A 17,305-nucleotide genomic window follows, 5' to 3' on the forward strand; every position below is an offset into this window, starting at 1 on the left:
AAGTATTCTGAGCTTAGTCTGAATGAATTTAATAAAAGCAAAGAACTAAATTCCTGCTAAGGGCTAGTTAATACATTTCACTTTTTAAGCTGTTATCTTATCAGCATCTAAGATACTATGTAATCAGCAAAGGGAATGAAATAAATCTCTGACTTGGGGTGAACTCTTATGTTAAGTTAAAAAGTGAAACTTCTACCAAAACGGGAATGTTTTCTTTTAATCGTTATTCAGTTCAGTTCAGTTCACTCGCTCAGTCGTGTCCGACTCTGCGACCCCATGAATCGCAGCACGCCAGGCCTCCCTGTCCATCACCAACTCCCGGAGTTCACTCAGACTCATGTCCATCGAGTCAGCGAGGCCATCCAGCCATCTCATCCTCTGTCGTCCCCTTCTCCTCCTGCCCCCAATCCCTCCCAGCATCAGAGTCTTTTCCAATGAGTCAAGTCTTAAAAACACCGGTGATTAATACTTCAAAAGTATTTTTGATATTCAAATTATTAATCTCCTTTTTCTAAGTTACCACTAACAGGGATATACTTTAACATATTTACAATCACATTTCAAATGTGAAGTGACTATTTTGTTTCCAACAGTTATTCAAATGAATGCAAGTACACAGGCTTATGTTAAGAGACTTAAACAGAATTACCCTGAGCTGGAACCTTACTTCACACCAATGTAACGCCTGCAGGATCTTTCTGAATGTATAGTTCATAGTGTCAGTGGGTTACAAACTATGTAAAACTCTTCATTTTAAGAACCCAAGTCAGAGAGGCCTAGATTCCACACTCAGCTTGGGCTTACACTGACATGAAGTGCAAGAAAGGACCAAAAGTTGAAAACTTGTGTTTTATTAACTAAACTCTATTTCATGTGTCCTCGGACAATTCCCCGAAAGAAAACTACAGTCAGGCAATAAAATGAAAGGGATAAAGTTGCTCTAAAGTCTCCAAACCAGGTTTTCAACATTAAACTTGCACAACGTACTGAATTTGATCCCACCTACATGGCATCTCTCTCTAGGAGAAATTTTTCTTTTTCTTATGTGGGAATGGGTTTTAAGGCTACTTTAGGTAAAATTCGGAGAAGGCAATGGTACCCCACTCCAGTTCTCTTGCCTGGAAAATCCCATGGAGGAGCCTGGTGGGCTGCTGTCTATGGGGTCGCACAGAGTTGGACATGACTGAAGTGACTTAGCAGAAGGTAAAATTAATTTCTTGTAAAACTTGAAGGGAGATAGAAGGCGGTACAAGGCAGACCACACTGCACTGTAACATAAGCTATTCTACCTCTAACAAAAAGCAAAACTTTTCATGTTGATTTCTAACCATTTTAAGCCATAATATACTCTTGAATTTCTTATAAACTCACATGCATTGCTTGATCAATAGACCATTGTTTTCAGAGCTTTCTTAAAATGGAAATACTAAATTCCTAATTTTTCTAAGCTAAGAGGTTATAATTCTGGGGACTTGTTTCTTAGGAAAGGGGACATGAATTATTTCAACATATTGGTGATAAGGTTGAAAATTGTTCACAATCTCCTCCACACAATAAAGATTAAAAACTGTTAAAACCTTAAAAAGACCTGCATGCCTAGTTTACAGCTCTACGAAGAGTGCCTACTGAAATCAGGCTCTTAAGTAAAAAGAGCATGATTTCTGCTACAAGTGAAAGTCTCATTGTTGCCTCCATAGAAGAAGAAATCCTATCTCAGCTTCCCTCCTGTCTCTCCCCTTCCTCTCCCATTTCAAATTCACAGAGACTGGGAGCACACATTCAAAAGAGCATCACTGCACAGAAAGACACAAGCGCACACTGCCTCTCACAGCTCTGAGGTCCAAGGTTTTATCACTGCTCCACAGAACGGCCTAACGTTTCTCATGAGTTCTTTTTGTTCGCTGCCTAGTTATCAAATCTCCTGTAATTCCAAACGTTCCTCTGCTTCAATATATTCACATGCCATTACTTTCCTTGCCTAACACAGAGGCAAAATTTACACATGTGGAAGTTTTAAATGTAGAATTTGATGGGTTCTGATGAACCCATAAGCTCTGCCACCACTCCCGCAGCTAAAACATGAAGAGTTCCATCACTGCAGTAAGTTTCCTCACACCCTCCTAGCCAATACCCACCCCCATAAGCAATGACTGTTTGATTTCCATTATCATAAATTAATTTTGTCTGATCACAAACCTCATAAATATGCAATCACACAGCATGTACTTATTTATGTCTGGCCTCTTTTCACTCAGCATAGAGCTTTTGAGATGCCTCTATACAGTGGAAAATACCGTAGTTCTAACGGCTGAGCAGTGTTCGCAGTGTAGGTATACTGGCATTTATGTATCTGCTTTCCTCTGAACAGGAGGGTCTGGGTTGTTTCTAATTTGGGGCAGTGTTTAAGGCTGCCATAACCATTCTTGTACAAGTCCTCTTGTGAAACCATGTTCCTGCTGCTGGGCGACAGGGCAGGTGACCGTGTAAGGCTGGAGGAAGCCCCTAAGGGTTCCCGGAGCAGCTGCAGCCTTGCACACTGGCCCTCGGTGCTGGGCGCACCTCAGCGTCACTGATGCGCGCCGGCAGCCACTGGACCGGACATTCCGGTGGGCGCCTGGTGGTCTCTCCTTGGCTTTCTCACCCCGATTTGCCACCACGGTGCAGATAGCAACATGGTGAATGAGATAAATACCATCTTTACAAGAACAGTCTTGACTTCACAGAATCTTGTCCAGGGATCTGTGGGCCACACCTTGAGAACCAAGACACTGCTGTTCTGATTATGACAACTATGTTAAGATAATGTTTCTGGGATAAATTTTGTGCCCTCTTTGGGAGAATGGCATTGAAACATGTATACTATCATGTAAGAATCAAATCACCAGTCTATGTCCGATGCAGGATACAGCATGCTTGGGGCTGGTGCACGGGGATGACCCAGAGGGATGTTGTGGGGAGGGAGATGGGAGGGGGGTTCATGTTTGGGATCGCATGTACACCCATGGTGGATTCATGTCAATGTATGGCAAAACCAATACAGTATTGTAAAGCAAAATAAAGTAAAAATAAAAATTAAAAAAAAAATTAACAAGGCCAAAAAAAAAAAAATTTTGTGCCCTCACACTCTATAGAATTAGGAAGGAGGCAGTAAGTCATAACTGAGAAAGCTGAGACCTATCTGAGGTGTGTCACAATTCTTCTCTCAGCGGCTAAGTGGGTGACCTTGAGCGAGTCAGATCATTTTCTCTGTATTTCAATTTACACATCTGTAAAATGGAGTCATATCAGCAGCTTCCAAGAAATTTATGAGTTAGAAAGATAAGATAATAAATAATTATGGGCATTTGTATAGCACTTTGTGCTATAGTATGGTAAAGTGTAGTACCATACTATACCATTGTATGAAAGTATGGTAAAGTACTATACAAATGCCTGTAATTATTTATTGTATTAAACATCCTCAAGATTACAGTAACCAAAATACAAAAAACATGGTAAAGATGTTGAGAGAGTTAAGAGAAAACACAGCTTTAAGTCAAAGAAACAGTGGCCTGTTGGAAATGTGACATTAAGAGTTTCAGAATGAATTACACAGTAACTCTGCATGAAGCTTCAAGTAGAATCTGATTGTACCTACCGCTATTTGACATTTGAAAAAGATTGTTCTTTTCGAACTTCTTGAAAACACTTCCTTTAATTTCGACAAACTGAAAGAGAAAACACAAAAGTCGTCTTTATTATTACCAGTTTAAAAAAGTGATGTGCTATATATTAAACTTCCCAGAGAATAAATAACAAATAAGAAAAAAAACCCAATTTTCTCCCATCTAGAATACTGCTGTTAATGTACCCATACAACCTCAAAAATGTAAAATAAAATCTCATACTTACATTATTAGACATCATGATAGTAAGCAGGGACTTGTTGTGTGAGTTAAAAGCCACGTTCAGAGTTGTTGCTTGAACCATTATAAGGATGGCGTGCAAAACTAGCAGTTAAGTGACGTCAAGGGAAAAACTGAATTCTGGTTCCAGTTTATATTAACAGATATGTTATTAAAATCTCAGAAGTTTCAAATGGGGAAAAATATGACTATGCTTTCTAAATCATGCCTTACCTAAGTACTTTATTATCTTTGTAATTTCCCTGTTAGCTATAGTTGATACACATTTGATGGGATAAGACACCTATGAAACAAACTACGGAACAAACAAAAGCAGAAATGATCCAACCGCTTAGACGGTGAGTTCTGGAGAACAGCCGTCTTATTCTTTCTGGAGCTTTGGCATTGGGCACGATGCTTGGGAAACGGGATCTCAGAAAAGTTTATTAAATAATGGAATACATTATGGTAAATCCTGAAAGAAGAGACTTAGATATATACATTGTGAATTCAGATAATTTACATCCTAAGACAGAAAAGAACATAAAGTGAGAGTCAGTCGGGAACTGATTTTCCTCTCTGGTTTTCATCGGGGGATGGGGAACACTGGAGTCAGAAATGTCTGGTAATTAGGATTCTTCTTCAGATGCCAGTTCTGAAGACATTCATGAGCTGCAGAATTACATCGCCTGTGGAAGAGCTTAAATTCCATGGAAGAGCTTAAATTAGAACCGTAACTTTTTACTCCACTGTGTCTGAAACAATCTTTTACTCGCCACAGACATTTTCCCCATATAGTCCCTTAACTCCCCAGATGCTAACCCAATTCTTTTAGGCATTGTTCTTTCAAAGACAGGGCAAAACAAAACCCCACGACACATTCCTGTGAACCCGCCCTGCTCCCATAGGAAGCGAGTGTGAGTACGCGCATGTATGTAAACACACAGGCATGCACAGTATACACACGTGTGCACACTGTGTTACATAGTAAAACATTTATTCTCCAAAAGAAAAGCTTTTAGATGGAGGTGAGGGAGGGGGAAGAAAACCGCTAGAATCCCTCCCCGGCTCATTTCAAATTTTACTTCTAGATGAACTGTATACATGTTATCTTTCATTTATTTTTTTATTGAAGAACTGCATACATTCTCAGCTGAAGGTTAGGGGCAACTTTATAAAATTCTAACTTAAGTATGAAAAAGCTATATAGATCTATATAAATCTGAAGTATGTATAAATATAACTACCCCTTTATTCTAAAATCCTTCCTTAGAACCAGGTTCTAGCAGTTTAAAGGGGCATGCATACATGACTCTTTAATTTACAGTTAGAGCTGACCCCTGAGCAACATGGGTCTGAACTGCATGGGTCCACTTACACACATGTAATTTTCAATAGTAAAATACTACAGTATTAAACGGGCTGTTGTTGGCTGAACCCTCGGATACAGAGACTGGTTACAATTGATACCCGGATTGCTGCGGCTGCTATTTAGCTGCTAGGTTGTGTCTGATTCTTTGGAACCCTATGGACTGTAGCTCGCCAGGCTCCACTGTCCATGGAATTTCCCAGGGAGGAGTACTGGAGTGGGGTGCCATTTCCTTCTCCAGGGGATCTTTCTGACTCAGGGATCAGACCTGCGTCTTCTTTGTCTTCTGGTGGGTGGATTCTTTACCACTGAGCAATCAGATGAAGCCCCATACTTGGATTAGTCCCTGTGTTCAAGGACTAAGTAGACTGTTATAACCAATTTCTCAAAACAAAGTAGACATTTCACATTAATCTTTAGGATACACACACACACACCCACCCACACCCCTCTCTAAGTCTGAGAAATAGCTAAGCGAACAGGATAATGTAAGACGCACATCCCCGAGCGGCCTGAAAGGATACAGACATAGAGGACTGCCATGAAGAAGTGGGGGGCCACCCCGATGTGGGCCCTCCTCCGCTCCTTGGGCTCTGTGGCTGTCCAGTACAGAGCGTCTAACGTATCTTGCCCAAAGGAGGAAAACAGGCGATCTGCTACCTAAAGAGAAAAGTTAAGGAAGCGCGTTTCTTACTACGCCGTCGGTACGTCTTATTAAACTTCAGAGGTGACGCAAACACCAGAGGAGATAAGCTCCAAAAGAGTCAGGATCTTTGTTTACTTACTCGTTCACATTTTCTTATTCTCTGACACACGCGGAGCGCCCAAGTGTTGTACTAACTGAATTAGAATTTGTCTAACTAGCCATGTTTGTAACAAGGAAAATCTTAGTCATAAAAATAAAAGGCAGACGACACATCAAAATCATAGTTCTTCTGGCTTTAACTCTTTGAATTTAAATTCAGGACTCAAACTTTTAAGGACAAATGTATCACTTGACCCATTCTCCTCATACCTAATATTGGTAAGTAAGAATAGCTGTGATTTGTTTGAAGTTTACCGTATAAGAATATAATAAGTAAATTTATTCCTGGAAGACATTTTCAAGTACTCATCTCCATGAATATAGTCCAATAGATAAAGAGAAGCACATAAAAAAGAAAAAAAGGAGGGCTATCATTCAGGATTCAGTTGGAATGTCACATTCTGAGACAGGACGTTCCTGGCCTATCCAACCTTTGGTGGCTCCTGTGGTCTCCAAAGCATCATCCTGTTCCTCTTCATCACGGTATTTATCACTGCCTCTCTCCCACCTGTGGAATATTAGCCAGGAGACTAGGCTTGTCCATCTCAGGCTCTTCGGGATCTCAGCATCCAGGAAGTGTTGATTAAACATTTGCCAAATGAAGAAATGATAGCTACCATTGAGGGCGCTCCCACCACACGACTGGCTTGTCCTAAGCTCCTTCTATTCGCTGTCTCATGGAAACCTTGCAATTCTCCTAATATCTCCATCTCACAGACGACAAGCTGAAGAGCAGAGTCACTCAGCAGCTGGACGCACGTGCAGGATAACCAGGATTGGAGGGAGTTATCTCTAGACTAGAGCTTGGACTCTGCTCCACTGCGCTTAAACTACATCATCAACTGTAGTCTACAGAGTGAGTGAGTATTTAAACCACCAGGATCAGCAATTCATGGAGCCTCCTGCTTGGCCTACTTCCTGTTAACAGCAACGGCAGCACCTTGTGGACGCTGTACAACAGGAGGCACCTATCTTAAGTTTTGGGGGGAGGGAGAAGCCTGGTCAGCTGCAATCCCCCCAGGGAGGAGGCAGCGGGACTTGACAAGGAGAGCTACCCACATGGCCAGAGGGGACAGGAGGCCTGGGCTTTTCTTTGATGGGAGTGAGGGGAGCGCACGGACAGCTACTCTGCTTCACAAACCCAGCCAAACCCACTGTCACATCTCACCTGACCTGGCAAAGCAGGTGTGCGGCAACGAGCCCGCACCAGGAAGCTGGGGTGTGGTTCCAACACATCTCAGTCGATGAATTTAGGAGCAAACAGGATGGCTAGAGTGTGTGGTTTTGTGAAGAGACAGGAAGTCCCCACCTATCACACCCAGGCAGTGGCATAGCAGAGGGGCCAGCAGTCCCACATCACCCCACGTGTCCACCACACGTCAGGAAAACCCACTGCAGACATGACTTTGCCCACAAAGGTCCGTTTAGTCAAGGCTATGGTTTTTCCAGTAGTCACATACAGATGTGAGAGTCGGACTACCAAGAAAGCTGGATGCCAAAGAATTGATGCTTCTGAACTGTGGTGTTGGAGAAGACTCCTGAGAGCCCCTTGGACTGCAAGGAGATCCAACCAGCCCCTTCTAAAGGAGATCAGTCCTAGGTGTTCATTGGAAGGACTGATGCTAAAGCTGAAACTCCAATACTCTGGCCACCTGATGTGAAGAACTGACTCACTGGAAAAGACCCTGATGCTGGGAAAGATTGAAGGCAGGAGAAGGGGACGACAGAGGATGAGATGGTTGGATGGCATCACCAACTTGATGGACTTGAGTTTGAGTAGGTGCTGGAGTTGGTGATGGACAGGGAAGCCTGACATGCTTCAGTCCATGGGGTCGCAAAGAGTTGGACGCGACTGAGCGACTGAACTGAACTGAGTCTAAGAGACAGGGAGACTTACTGGTGTCCCCGAAAAGCAGTACAGAAAAGTACAAACTGAATCTTAAAGGTTAATGACATAACCCAGGTTAGTTTACTATTTAAAAAAAAACTTAAGATTCTGCCTAAAAGGAAAGTGGTTTTCTATTGTGCACTTTGTGTAACTGTTTATTTTTTACATAAATGCCGATTTTCACAGGATGACTACTTTAAAGTGTAGTGTACTTTGAAGACATATTGTATTAAAAGTGTTAAATACTTAGAGAAACTGGGATATCGTTTACTTGTTCTGTGTGAAAATTTAAAAGCAATTTAAAATATAAATCTACTATAGCCAATAAACACATAATCCTAAAAATCTCTTCATAAGATTTAAAGTTCTAACAGAAAGCACACACAGGTTTTCAATGAATCGAGAAAATACTCCCCTGTCATCTGACAGTTTACACTCTCAAGGGGGCACTGACTCCAAAAGGTCTAGACGGCCGGTCGCCCTCCTCCTCACCGGAGGACACATAATGCCCTGCAGACCGGCTGCCCCCAGTGTGTCCTGGGACGCACAGGCACCATCTTGTTAGAGGGATTCTAAATCAGAACGTGCGTTCTCACAAGGCCACCCCTGACGGTATGAAGCCGAGGCTGGAGGTGCGGCTGGCAGAGCCAGTGGGAAGCTGTCCCGTGCAGGCAGCCAGGCGCCGTGGGCCGGGCCTGCCAGGCTCACCTCGAGCATGTTGTAGATGATGTAGAGCTTGATGACCGACTGCCCCCGGATCAGGTGATACATCATGGAATAGTCCACGTAGTGCATCATGAAATAGCAGATGACCAAGATGACCCCCTTCAGGATGTCACACACCTGGGCGGGCTGAAGCACACGTCTGTCCCTGAAACAGATGAGAAGTAATAGACGGTGAGTTTCACCTTCCGTGCTCTTGAATAAATCATCTTTACGGGAGAGGCAGTGGCAAACAAAGGGAACAGCCAACAAAAACTTCACGTTAACGAGGAAAGTTATGCTGACTGCTCAACAGTAGCACATTTCCTGCCCAGGCCGAGAATATGAAGATACTAGACCAGAACTGCAATGAGAGGAAGTGGGAACCTTAGCGAGTGACCGCAGAGGGCAGGTGGCTGCTGGCCGAGCGCCTGGAAGCAAGGGGTCTCCACAGTGAGGACACAGGCCTCCCAGCTCATCAGGATCCCGGGACCCACGCGCGCGGCGCTTCTGACACAGGGACAGCGTTCTACGCTACTTTCCATTATCAGTTCTTACAGACAGCACGGTGTTCCACTGCGTGGATGCATCATAATTTAACAACACTGACAGATTTCCAGCCTTTTTCAACTATAAACCATGATGTAAGTAAGCTACATGTCATACCTCGTAAGTGAAAACACATTCATAGGATAAAGTCTTAAAACTGGAATCTCACATTCTTTACGTTCACTTGTCCTTCTGGTAATACTTGTGCTGCCCTCTGCAGGAGTTGTACCAATTTACACTTGCACCAGACGCCTGGAAGCTCACATGCATCCATGCAGGGATGCTGGCTAATGCCACTGGTGAGAATCCAATTCAGCAGTTTCACTGTTGATTTCCCTCACTAGAACACTGACATATTCTTCATATATTTATCTATACTTTCTGTGAATTCTCTCCTCGTTATCTTCTTCTTACTCATTTGTAGGATGGTTGTTATTATCACAAACATTAGCCCTCTGCAACATGAGCTGGAAATACAGCTGCCCCTTGAATAACATGGGTTGAACTGTACGGGTCCACTTAAACGTGGATTTTTTTCAATAAATACGTTACTTCAGCACTACGGGACCTACGGTTGGTTGAGTCCATGGATGAGGAAACAGAGATAGAGAGGAGTCCTGGATACAGAGGGACCATGGATATGGCAGGCTCTACAGTGCGCATGGGGCTGGTACCCCAACCCTCAGGGGCTCAAGTGCTGACGATGGTTTTTCCCCCTAATTAATATAAGCAGAATCATCCCTTACTTCCGAGGTCAGAGTCAAAAGAGCTAAACCTAAATTGCGAATGGAAATGTATTCCTAAGATACAGGGAAAAATACATTACAAAAGAAGGAAGATGTCTATCATGACACGTAAAGTTCCTGGGACTGGGACGGAAAGGTGTTTTCTCTCAGTCCACTGCAGGCGACTCCTCAAGATGGAAAACGCGCAGGCCCTGCCTTGGCAGCTTCTTCATACTGTGCGACCAGCAGAAAGCCTGAAGACCTGCATCAGGAGACGCAGAGCCTCTTCACTTTGCTGCCGTGATGGCACTGCGGCTCCTACTAAGGGGTGAGCTCCCTTTCCAGGGGCCGCCGGCATCCTGAGCTTTCACTTACTGGCTGCTCCCTGGCCACCTACTTCCTGAGCTCCTGCTGAGCCCTCGGACACATTCAGATCAGGGGCGCTTTTCTTGCAAAGATCCCTGTTGGGTTCAGCAAGGACAGGAAACCGCTGCCAGAGTGCTGTAAGGGTGACGGTGAGGCACGCAGGACCTCAGCGACGTGTCCTGGGAACGGCTTTCAGTCTCATCACAGAGAGAACATGGAGCCCGACAGACGCCCCCAAAAGAGGCAGACTCTGCGAGTACTGCGTCCAGGGAGGGCCGACAGCGGATGACCCTGGGCTGAACCAATGAGCTTAGATGCAGAGACAGGTCAGGACGGTCCAGGTCACACCCTGGGCCTTGAGACGGGCGCAAGAGAGCGAGGGGAGTTCTTCTCAGCAGTGAAAGTTCAAATCTTGGGGAAGACTGCCTCCAGGACAAGGCTGATATATCTCCACCATCACTTCTCTGTCCCCTTCTGTCTCCAGTGCTCTTCTCCCTCCCCACAGACAAGGCCCTGTTTTTCCCTATGAAATCAGGAGTGAGTTATGTCTTAGTTCAGACACTGAGCCCAGAGTACAGAACTCTGCCAGGGGCTGTGCAACTCTCAAGGGAATTCGCTGCCCCCTCCCCCCACGCCGAGATGAGTATTTGTCAAGAGCCGGAGGTAAACATTTCTAATGCAAACAATGAGAAAAGGAGACGTGCGGACACTCTTGGGCTCCTGGACTGTCTGTACCCCCGAGACGGCCGGGGCACAGACGGCAGCATCAGCCACGAGCGCCCGCCCACGTCCCCGCAGACGTGCGGGCACAGATGGGCACACACTGAAATGCACACATCACCCGCGGCTGGGGCCTTCCGTTTAAGTGCTGGAGGCCATGCTTTATGAATGAAAGAAAAGGACAGGAATGAAATGCAGGATGGCATTAGTGAATCTGCATTAATTACCCAAAGGCTTTAGGTAACTAATTACAGCAGAAATCTGTAGAGCTTTTAGGACTAGAATGGCATCTACTCAGTTAACTGGTCTCAGCCAACGCTCTTTAAGAGGTGAAGGGACTTTTGCCACATATATGTTCAATTGTGTCTCTTTATAAAACATTTACAACAATGGAACAATGAGATAGTATATTCTCTAAGAAGGAACAGGCTTCCCTGGTGGCTCAGATGGAAAGAGTCTGCCTGCAATATGGGAAACCTGGGTTCGATCCCTGGGTCAGGCAGATCCCCTGGAGGAGGGCATGGCAACCCACTGCAGTATTCTTGCCTGGAGAATTCCATGAATGGAGGAGCCTAGCAGGCTACAGTCCACGGGGTTGCGAAGAGTTGGACGTGACTGAACTGAACCAAACATTGAAAAGCTATAATCTCAAATAACATAATATCACACTGTTTAAACAAAGATGATACTAAGTCCAAAATCTCGCATAAATAACTTTAACTTAGCTTTATGTTGCCTAGGATTAAACCAGGTTGGGAAAATGCAGAAGTGCTGTAGAAACACGCTACAATCCCCAGGCCCTGTGTGGCAGGCCCCTCTCCAGGCACTTCGTACGTTCTCTCGTTCAGTTTCCACAGTGACCTTATGAGATCCTATGAGGAAGGGACCACCACCATCCTAATTTCCCAAAGGGTATCAGGAACGTGACTGCAGCTGCAGTTCGGAAATAATAAGTGGCGGAGCCAGGATCCGACTCTTGGCCTCTGGCTCTAGAAGGCAATTTCTCACTCCCGCCTACTATTCTAGACGTTTCTTTAAAAGAACTTTTTAAACTCACAGGAATCAGCAACTCAGCATGTTTGATCTTTCAGCCTAATTTAATACTGTATAATTTATCACTGTACTGTCATCTCATTTGGAAAAATGATTGGGCTAAATACCAAATAAAGCTACAATTTTTGCTCTTTGTTTCTAGAAAGAGAGGGGGAAAGGGCTGTTTCCACTGGGCCTGCTGCTTTCTGTGCACTCTCTGCTTTGGTGGAAATGTTCCATCGCTTACATCATAACTGGCTGCTATGGAGATGACTGATTTTAAAAATTAGAGAGATTTATTCAAATAAAAAATAAAAGAAGCAGAACTGTTCAGAAACAAAGGATCTTGCTATCATATAAATGTCCCTGCCAATGAAAAAGGAAAGCTGGAAAAACTGAAGAAAAAAAAATTCTAAGGTGGCATCACAACCTCTCTGAAGTAAGATTGAACCTCAGAGTAAGTTTACCTGGTGGAAACAACCCAAGCCAGCTCCAATGTTTGTTTCCTGCTCTGCCAGGACACTTGTGGATGACTGTGTGATACGCATTTCCAACTCCAAAGGAAGCTTATCCACCAGCCCTGCCAATCAGCTTTGAACTGGTTCCTGAGTAATGATTTCAGGGTGAAGCTCTTCCTTATAAATGCCTATGAAACAGCAGTTACTCCCAATTCATTTTGCAAATGCTGAAAATCCCACACAAACATATAAACAAGTGGAGGAAGCTGCTGGACAAAGTGAAAACCCCGCTAATCTAATTTATAGCTTGGCTATCAGTTATCATAAGACAAGTACTATTAACTAAGAAATTCAACAGAACTTAAAATCATTTAAAACTTCAGGTTAAGCCACACTTGCAGAAATTAAACTTTCTACATTTCTAAATTTTATCTTTCGGTCATTCAAATACTTTCCCTGGGTTTGCACATTTACCCGGGAAAGGACCCTGCTGCTTCAAGAGCACTCCTGGGGAACAGAATGACGGAGCAGACAAAGACGGTCAGTTGCAGGGTTTTCCTCACCCTGTGCAGCAGGAAGTGCTCAGCTGACCAAGACTGAAGTGTGAGCTGACAAGTGAACAGAAAGACCAGGGAAGAGGAGGCAGCGTCCGTGACCACGAGACCGCGGTAATCCGTGCCTACTTCATGTTCAAATCGCTGTTCAAACATGCCAAGGCACCAGCGTGAGGCACATCACCACAAAACACACAGGCTGGAGCTAGCTTTCTCTCTTAACGCTTCTAGCTGCTCATGGTATAACTGAAAGAATGAAGAAATACAAAGGACTATTGGAAAAATGTGCAAAGTAAAAAATGGTGTCCATTTTTGAAAGAGAAGTCATTTTCTAATTTTAAAGTAAACTGCAATTAACTATTGAGATTAAGAGGTTTTCCTTACTCAGAAGACTGAAAATTGAGCACCTTAAGGTTTTGCAACAGACAGTAGAAAAATTAACCACAAATGCTTAAACTGAATGACTAAAGTGTTTCTTGGACTTTAAAATGATTCCAAACTATACTAGGGAAAAAAGCACTGGCTTGATAAAGCTATGTTTGGTGCTTGGATGATGCAAAATAAAAACCACTCACATCGAAGGAACTGAAGCTCACGTGAAGGAACTGATGGGGCGTGGGGAGTGAAGGACTTGATGTCAAACCTAGACAACATGTGTAATTGAAATTCATTTTATCAAGTGATCTTCCTAGGTTAGGTGAGATTCTGCTCAAATCCTGCACAAATGTGGACAAAACTATCACCAAGTTAGGATAAGGAAGCTCGTTTCCTTCTGAAGTGTCCATGTCCAAACAGTCATGTCTGTTTCCCATTATAATCAATATCTTGTTTGTACTGATGTCAATTTGGACAAGAGAATAGAAGAAAAATCAGGGTTTACTCACCACGAGGAGTCCCTGTGACACCACATTCCACTCTACAAAGGAAGTGAGAGTGCTCCTCCCTTCGGTCTGATTTACGAGAGAGAAAGAGAGAGAGAACGTTGTGATGTCGCTGCGCTGCTGAGAGCGCCAAGGGGAGGAGGAGGAGGGGACGACGAGACCTGCGGTGGGGAGGCCCTCTAACGAGACTCTGCTCTCTACAAACGAGCATGGAGGCCCGGCCTGGGAGGGGAATGACGGCCGGCCGTGATTCCCGGAGAAGCGGCGCGAGCTGCCAGGGGCAGCACAAATCACTCAGGTCGGAATTAAGGCTTATGTCTGAAAAGAGGGAAAATCTCGTGTGTGTGTGTTCGTGTGTGAAGTTCATTTCAGGGAGAACTACCTTGGAGGAGGTAAGGCAGGGGGAGGAAACCCAACGGGTTAAGAAACGCTCGAGCATCTGAAATTCTTAATTCTTCAGGAGATGAGAGAGATTTTTATGGGGTAAGTTACCACTGCCTTAAAAACAGAAAGGTACTTGAAGCTTCCTGAGAGATATGCTTAAAACCAGGGTGAGAAATCAGTAAAATTTACTTGCATGTATTTTATTTGCTCTAATAGTAAAAAAAAAATACTCTAGCATTTACTACTTAAACCTCACCTACACTTATTGCTGTCTAAAATATCACAGCAAAGTTTTCAAAACCATCAGTTCTTGGCATGAGATACTATCATTTTTCTCTACAACTTCTCTCACCTTCTAACTCAAGTAAGACTGAGGATTCTAAAACACAAAATGAAGTCACAGCTTGGAGGAGGAAAAGGATACATAAAAATGCCAGGTAAATTAGAAATACACATACATACAACTGTTATTATTTATTTATTCTTTAAGTTCAGAAAAATAACATTGGGCACCTCTTTAGCATAAAGCACATTATGCTACATTTAGCAAATGTAGCTACTGTAGAGCAGTCTACTTCTCTAAAAACAAAATGCTTTCATTCTTTCAAGAAACAAAGATGTCTCATATAATAAACCAAAACTTAATTCCCATTTTCATCTCATCATTTAAAGAATTACCTTAATTCAAGAATTTTCTCAAATGTTTTTCCAAAACTATACTACCCTATCTGAGAAAGAGGGAAGAAATACATAAATCAGTAGGCTTTTAGAGAACCTGCATGTGTTTATTATAACCTACAACAAAGTATGTAAGGGCAAAGATTTTTCAAGATTGTTAATTCGTTAGCAATAATTTTCACCTAGTTATTCCTGAAATTGCTAAGGGTGGGTGTAAACGTTCTATGGAAGCAGTGCAGCCTTTGCAGATAACGTGCATACAACTACAGAGTCAAGAAAAATTACCCTGCCAACATCTCAAAACAAAAAAATATTTTCACAGGGTCAGAGGCTGGCACAGTGCCCATCAGTGGAGCAGCCACGATACAGGCCGGCCTCCTTAAGGGCTGCTGAGTGGCCTCAGCCTGAAGGAAAAGCAGCGAGTCGGCTTTGTGTCAGGGCCAATTAAACCCCCAAGCCAAATCCTGTGGCCAGTTTACGGAAGATTCACAAGTGAGTCCAAAGAGTCCATTCTAAAGCAGAAAACCTGGGAGACTGTCAGCTTCCACAGGCCCCACAAACACCGTGCCAGACCTGACTGAACGTACAGGAGGTGAGAGCGCCGACCCCACTTCTGAAAGGAGGGCTATGCCAGCCCTCGGCCACTGTCGGACGCCGACAACACAGCACCAGGGCCTGCAAACTGCTGCTGCGTTCATGCCAGCACCTTAACCACTTTGACAAATATCCTTTCTCCTCGCTCCCCAACTTTCTGGGTATACTTTCTAAGAACTAAGAGACTAGGAAGACAATAACTTTGTTTGTTTTGGGCTGCAGCTAGAGGCAGGTGGAATTTTAGTTCCCTGACCAGGGACCAAACCTGTGCCCCTGTGCTGAAAGCATGGGATCTTACCCACTGGACTACCAGGAAGTCCCCAACTTGTTTTTTTAACAGAAAGGAAACTAAAACACAGGAGTGTGAGAAAAGGGAAATACAAAAAAATGCAATTGACCTCTTTGCTGATCTTTTTCATTTCTTCTTATCTCTTCGAAAAAATTAAGTCAGACTGAAGGAAAGAGCACTTTTTGCTTGCTGAAAAAGATGGAACATGATATAGCCACAGGAAAGAAAAGTCAGATAATCCTGAACAGAATAGAATGTTGGAAGAAACAGAAGGCAAAACTTGTCTGATTAATAATTCTGTAAAAGAGAAAACATATTCATATACTCCTAAAATATCTGAAAGGTTTTAGACTTAGTATTAACAATAGTTTTAGTAATACCATTTTTTACATTATATTTTAAGTTTCAAATATTTCAAGTTAGGTGCTTTAAAAAATAATGCTCAGAAGACTTTGCTTTCCAAATTGCTCAAAGAAAATATGGACTGCAGCCCATGTTACCGTCAGCAAAGTACTCCATTCTGATAAAGCACACTTAAGGCGCTGAGACAGGGAGGCAGGGTCTTCGTATCTGTATGATCTGCCTATGCTCACGGAGTGCTTAGAAGTGCTGACGTTCCGTTATACCATTTTAACTGCGCTTCACGTTATATACACATATATAACTGACAGCATAAAATGTAATTTTTCAGAGGAGCCAAACTGCAGGAACAGCAAGCATCCTCTGCCCAGGAAAACTGAACGGCGCCTTGCAGCAGGGTGACGGGCTGCCCTCTAGTGTCGGCCTGGCTGCAAGAGCGTGAAAACAGAACAGACTTGAATGCTGCTTTAAAATGTCACTCAGATTAATTTAGATTAAAAAGTATTTTAGAGAAATATATGAAAGTTATCATCTTTATTTTATAGGCTAAAAAAAAAAAATCTGAAAAGGTCTAGAAAAGGTTGGCTCCAGGGACCATCGACCCACTGAAGCCACCAGGAGCAGAGGGCTGAAGGCATCCTGGCTCTCTCCAACAGCTCTCCCGGTTTCGAGAACAAATACCAAAGGGCTTCCCTAGGCGACCTTGGTGCCTTGCTCCCCCAGGGGACACAGACACAGTTTAGATGCCTCTGCCACAGCAAGAACTCGGCTCTTCAAATAAGAGCCGCGAAACAGGGGCCCTTGGGAACACGGCAAATCCCCTTCGTCACTCACCCCGTGAACATCCACTGAGGGCTTGAGAGACCCCAGGAGCCCCTACAGAAGGACGGGGTCTTTAGGTTACACAGCCTTTTGACCCTTTACCTCATCATGCCAACAGCCACACAGAATATGCTTAAAGACAGCTAGAGCAGGAACTTGCCTCACACTGCTGAGCCGAGAATAACTTAGAGGGAACCCAGCTCACGGAGCAGACATCAAAAGCTACATATGGCATGAGTTATCCT

General features: G+C 43.7%; 1 protein-coding gene across 1 annotated transcript in view; it reads right to left on the reverse strand.

Annotated features, from left to right (window-relative positions):
- TAPT1 (transmembrane anterior posterior transformation 1) overlaps positions 1-17,305 on the reverse strand; it is a 63,399-nt gene that overhangs the window by 14,231 nt on the left and 31,863 nt on the right. Inside the window, exons 4-7 of the mRNA XM_068975142.1 lie at positions 8,655-8,817; positions 5,778-5,913; positions 3,892-3,989; positions 3,638-3,707 (exon numbers count right to left, since the gene is read on the reverse strand). Coding sequence (XP_068831243.1) covers positions 3,638-3,707; positions 3,892-3,989; positions 5,778-5,913; positions 8,655-8,817 — 467 coding nt within the window. The remainder of the gene's footprint in view (positions 1-3,637; positions 3,708-3,891; positions 3,990-5,777; positions 5,914-8,654; positions 8,818-17,305) is intronic.

Source organism: Capricornis sumatraensis, chromosome 7, assembly GCF_032405125.1.
Source record: "Capricornis sumatraensis isolate serow.1 chromosome 7, serow.2, whole genome shotgun sequence".
In the NCBI taxonomy this organism is placed as follows: Eukaryota; Metazoa; Chordata; class Mammalia; order Artiodactyla; family Bovidae; genus Capricornis; species Capricornis sumatraensis.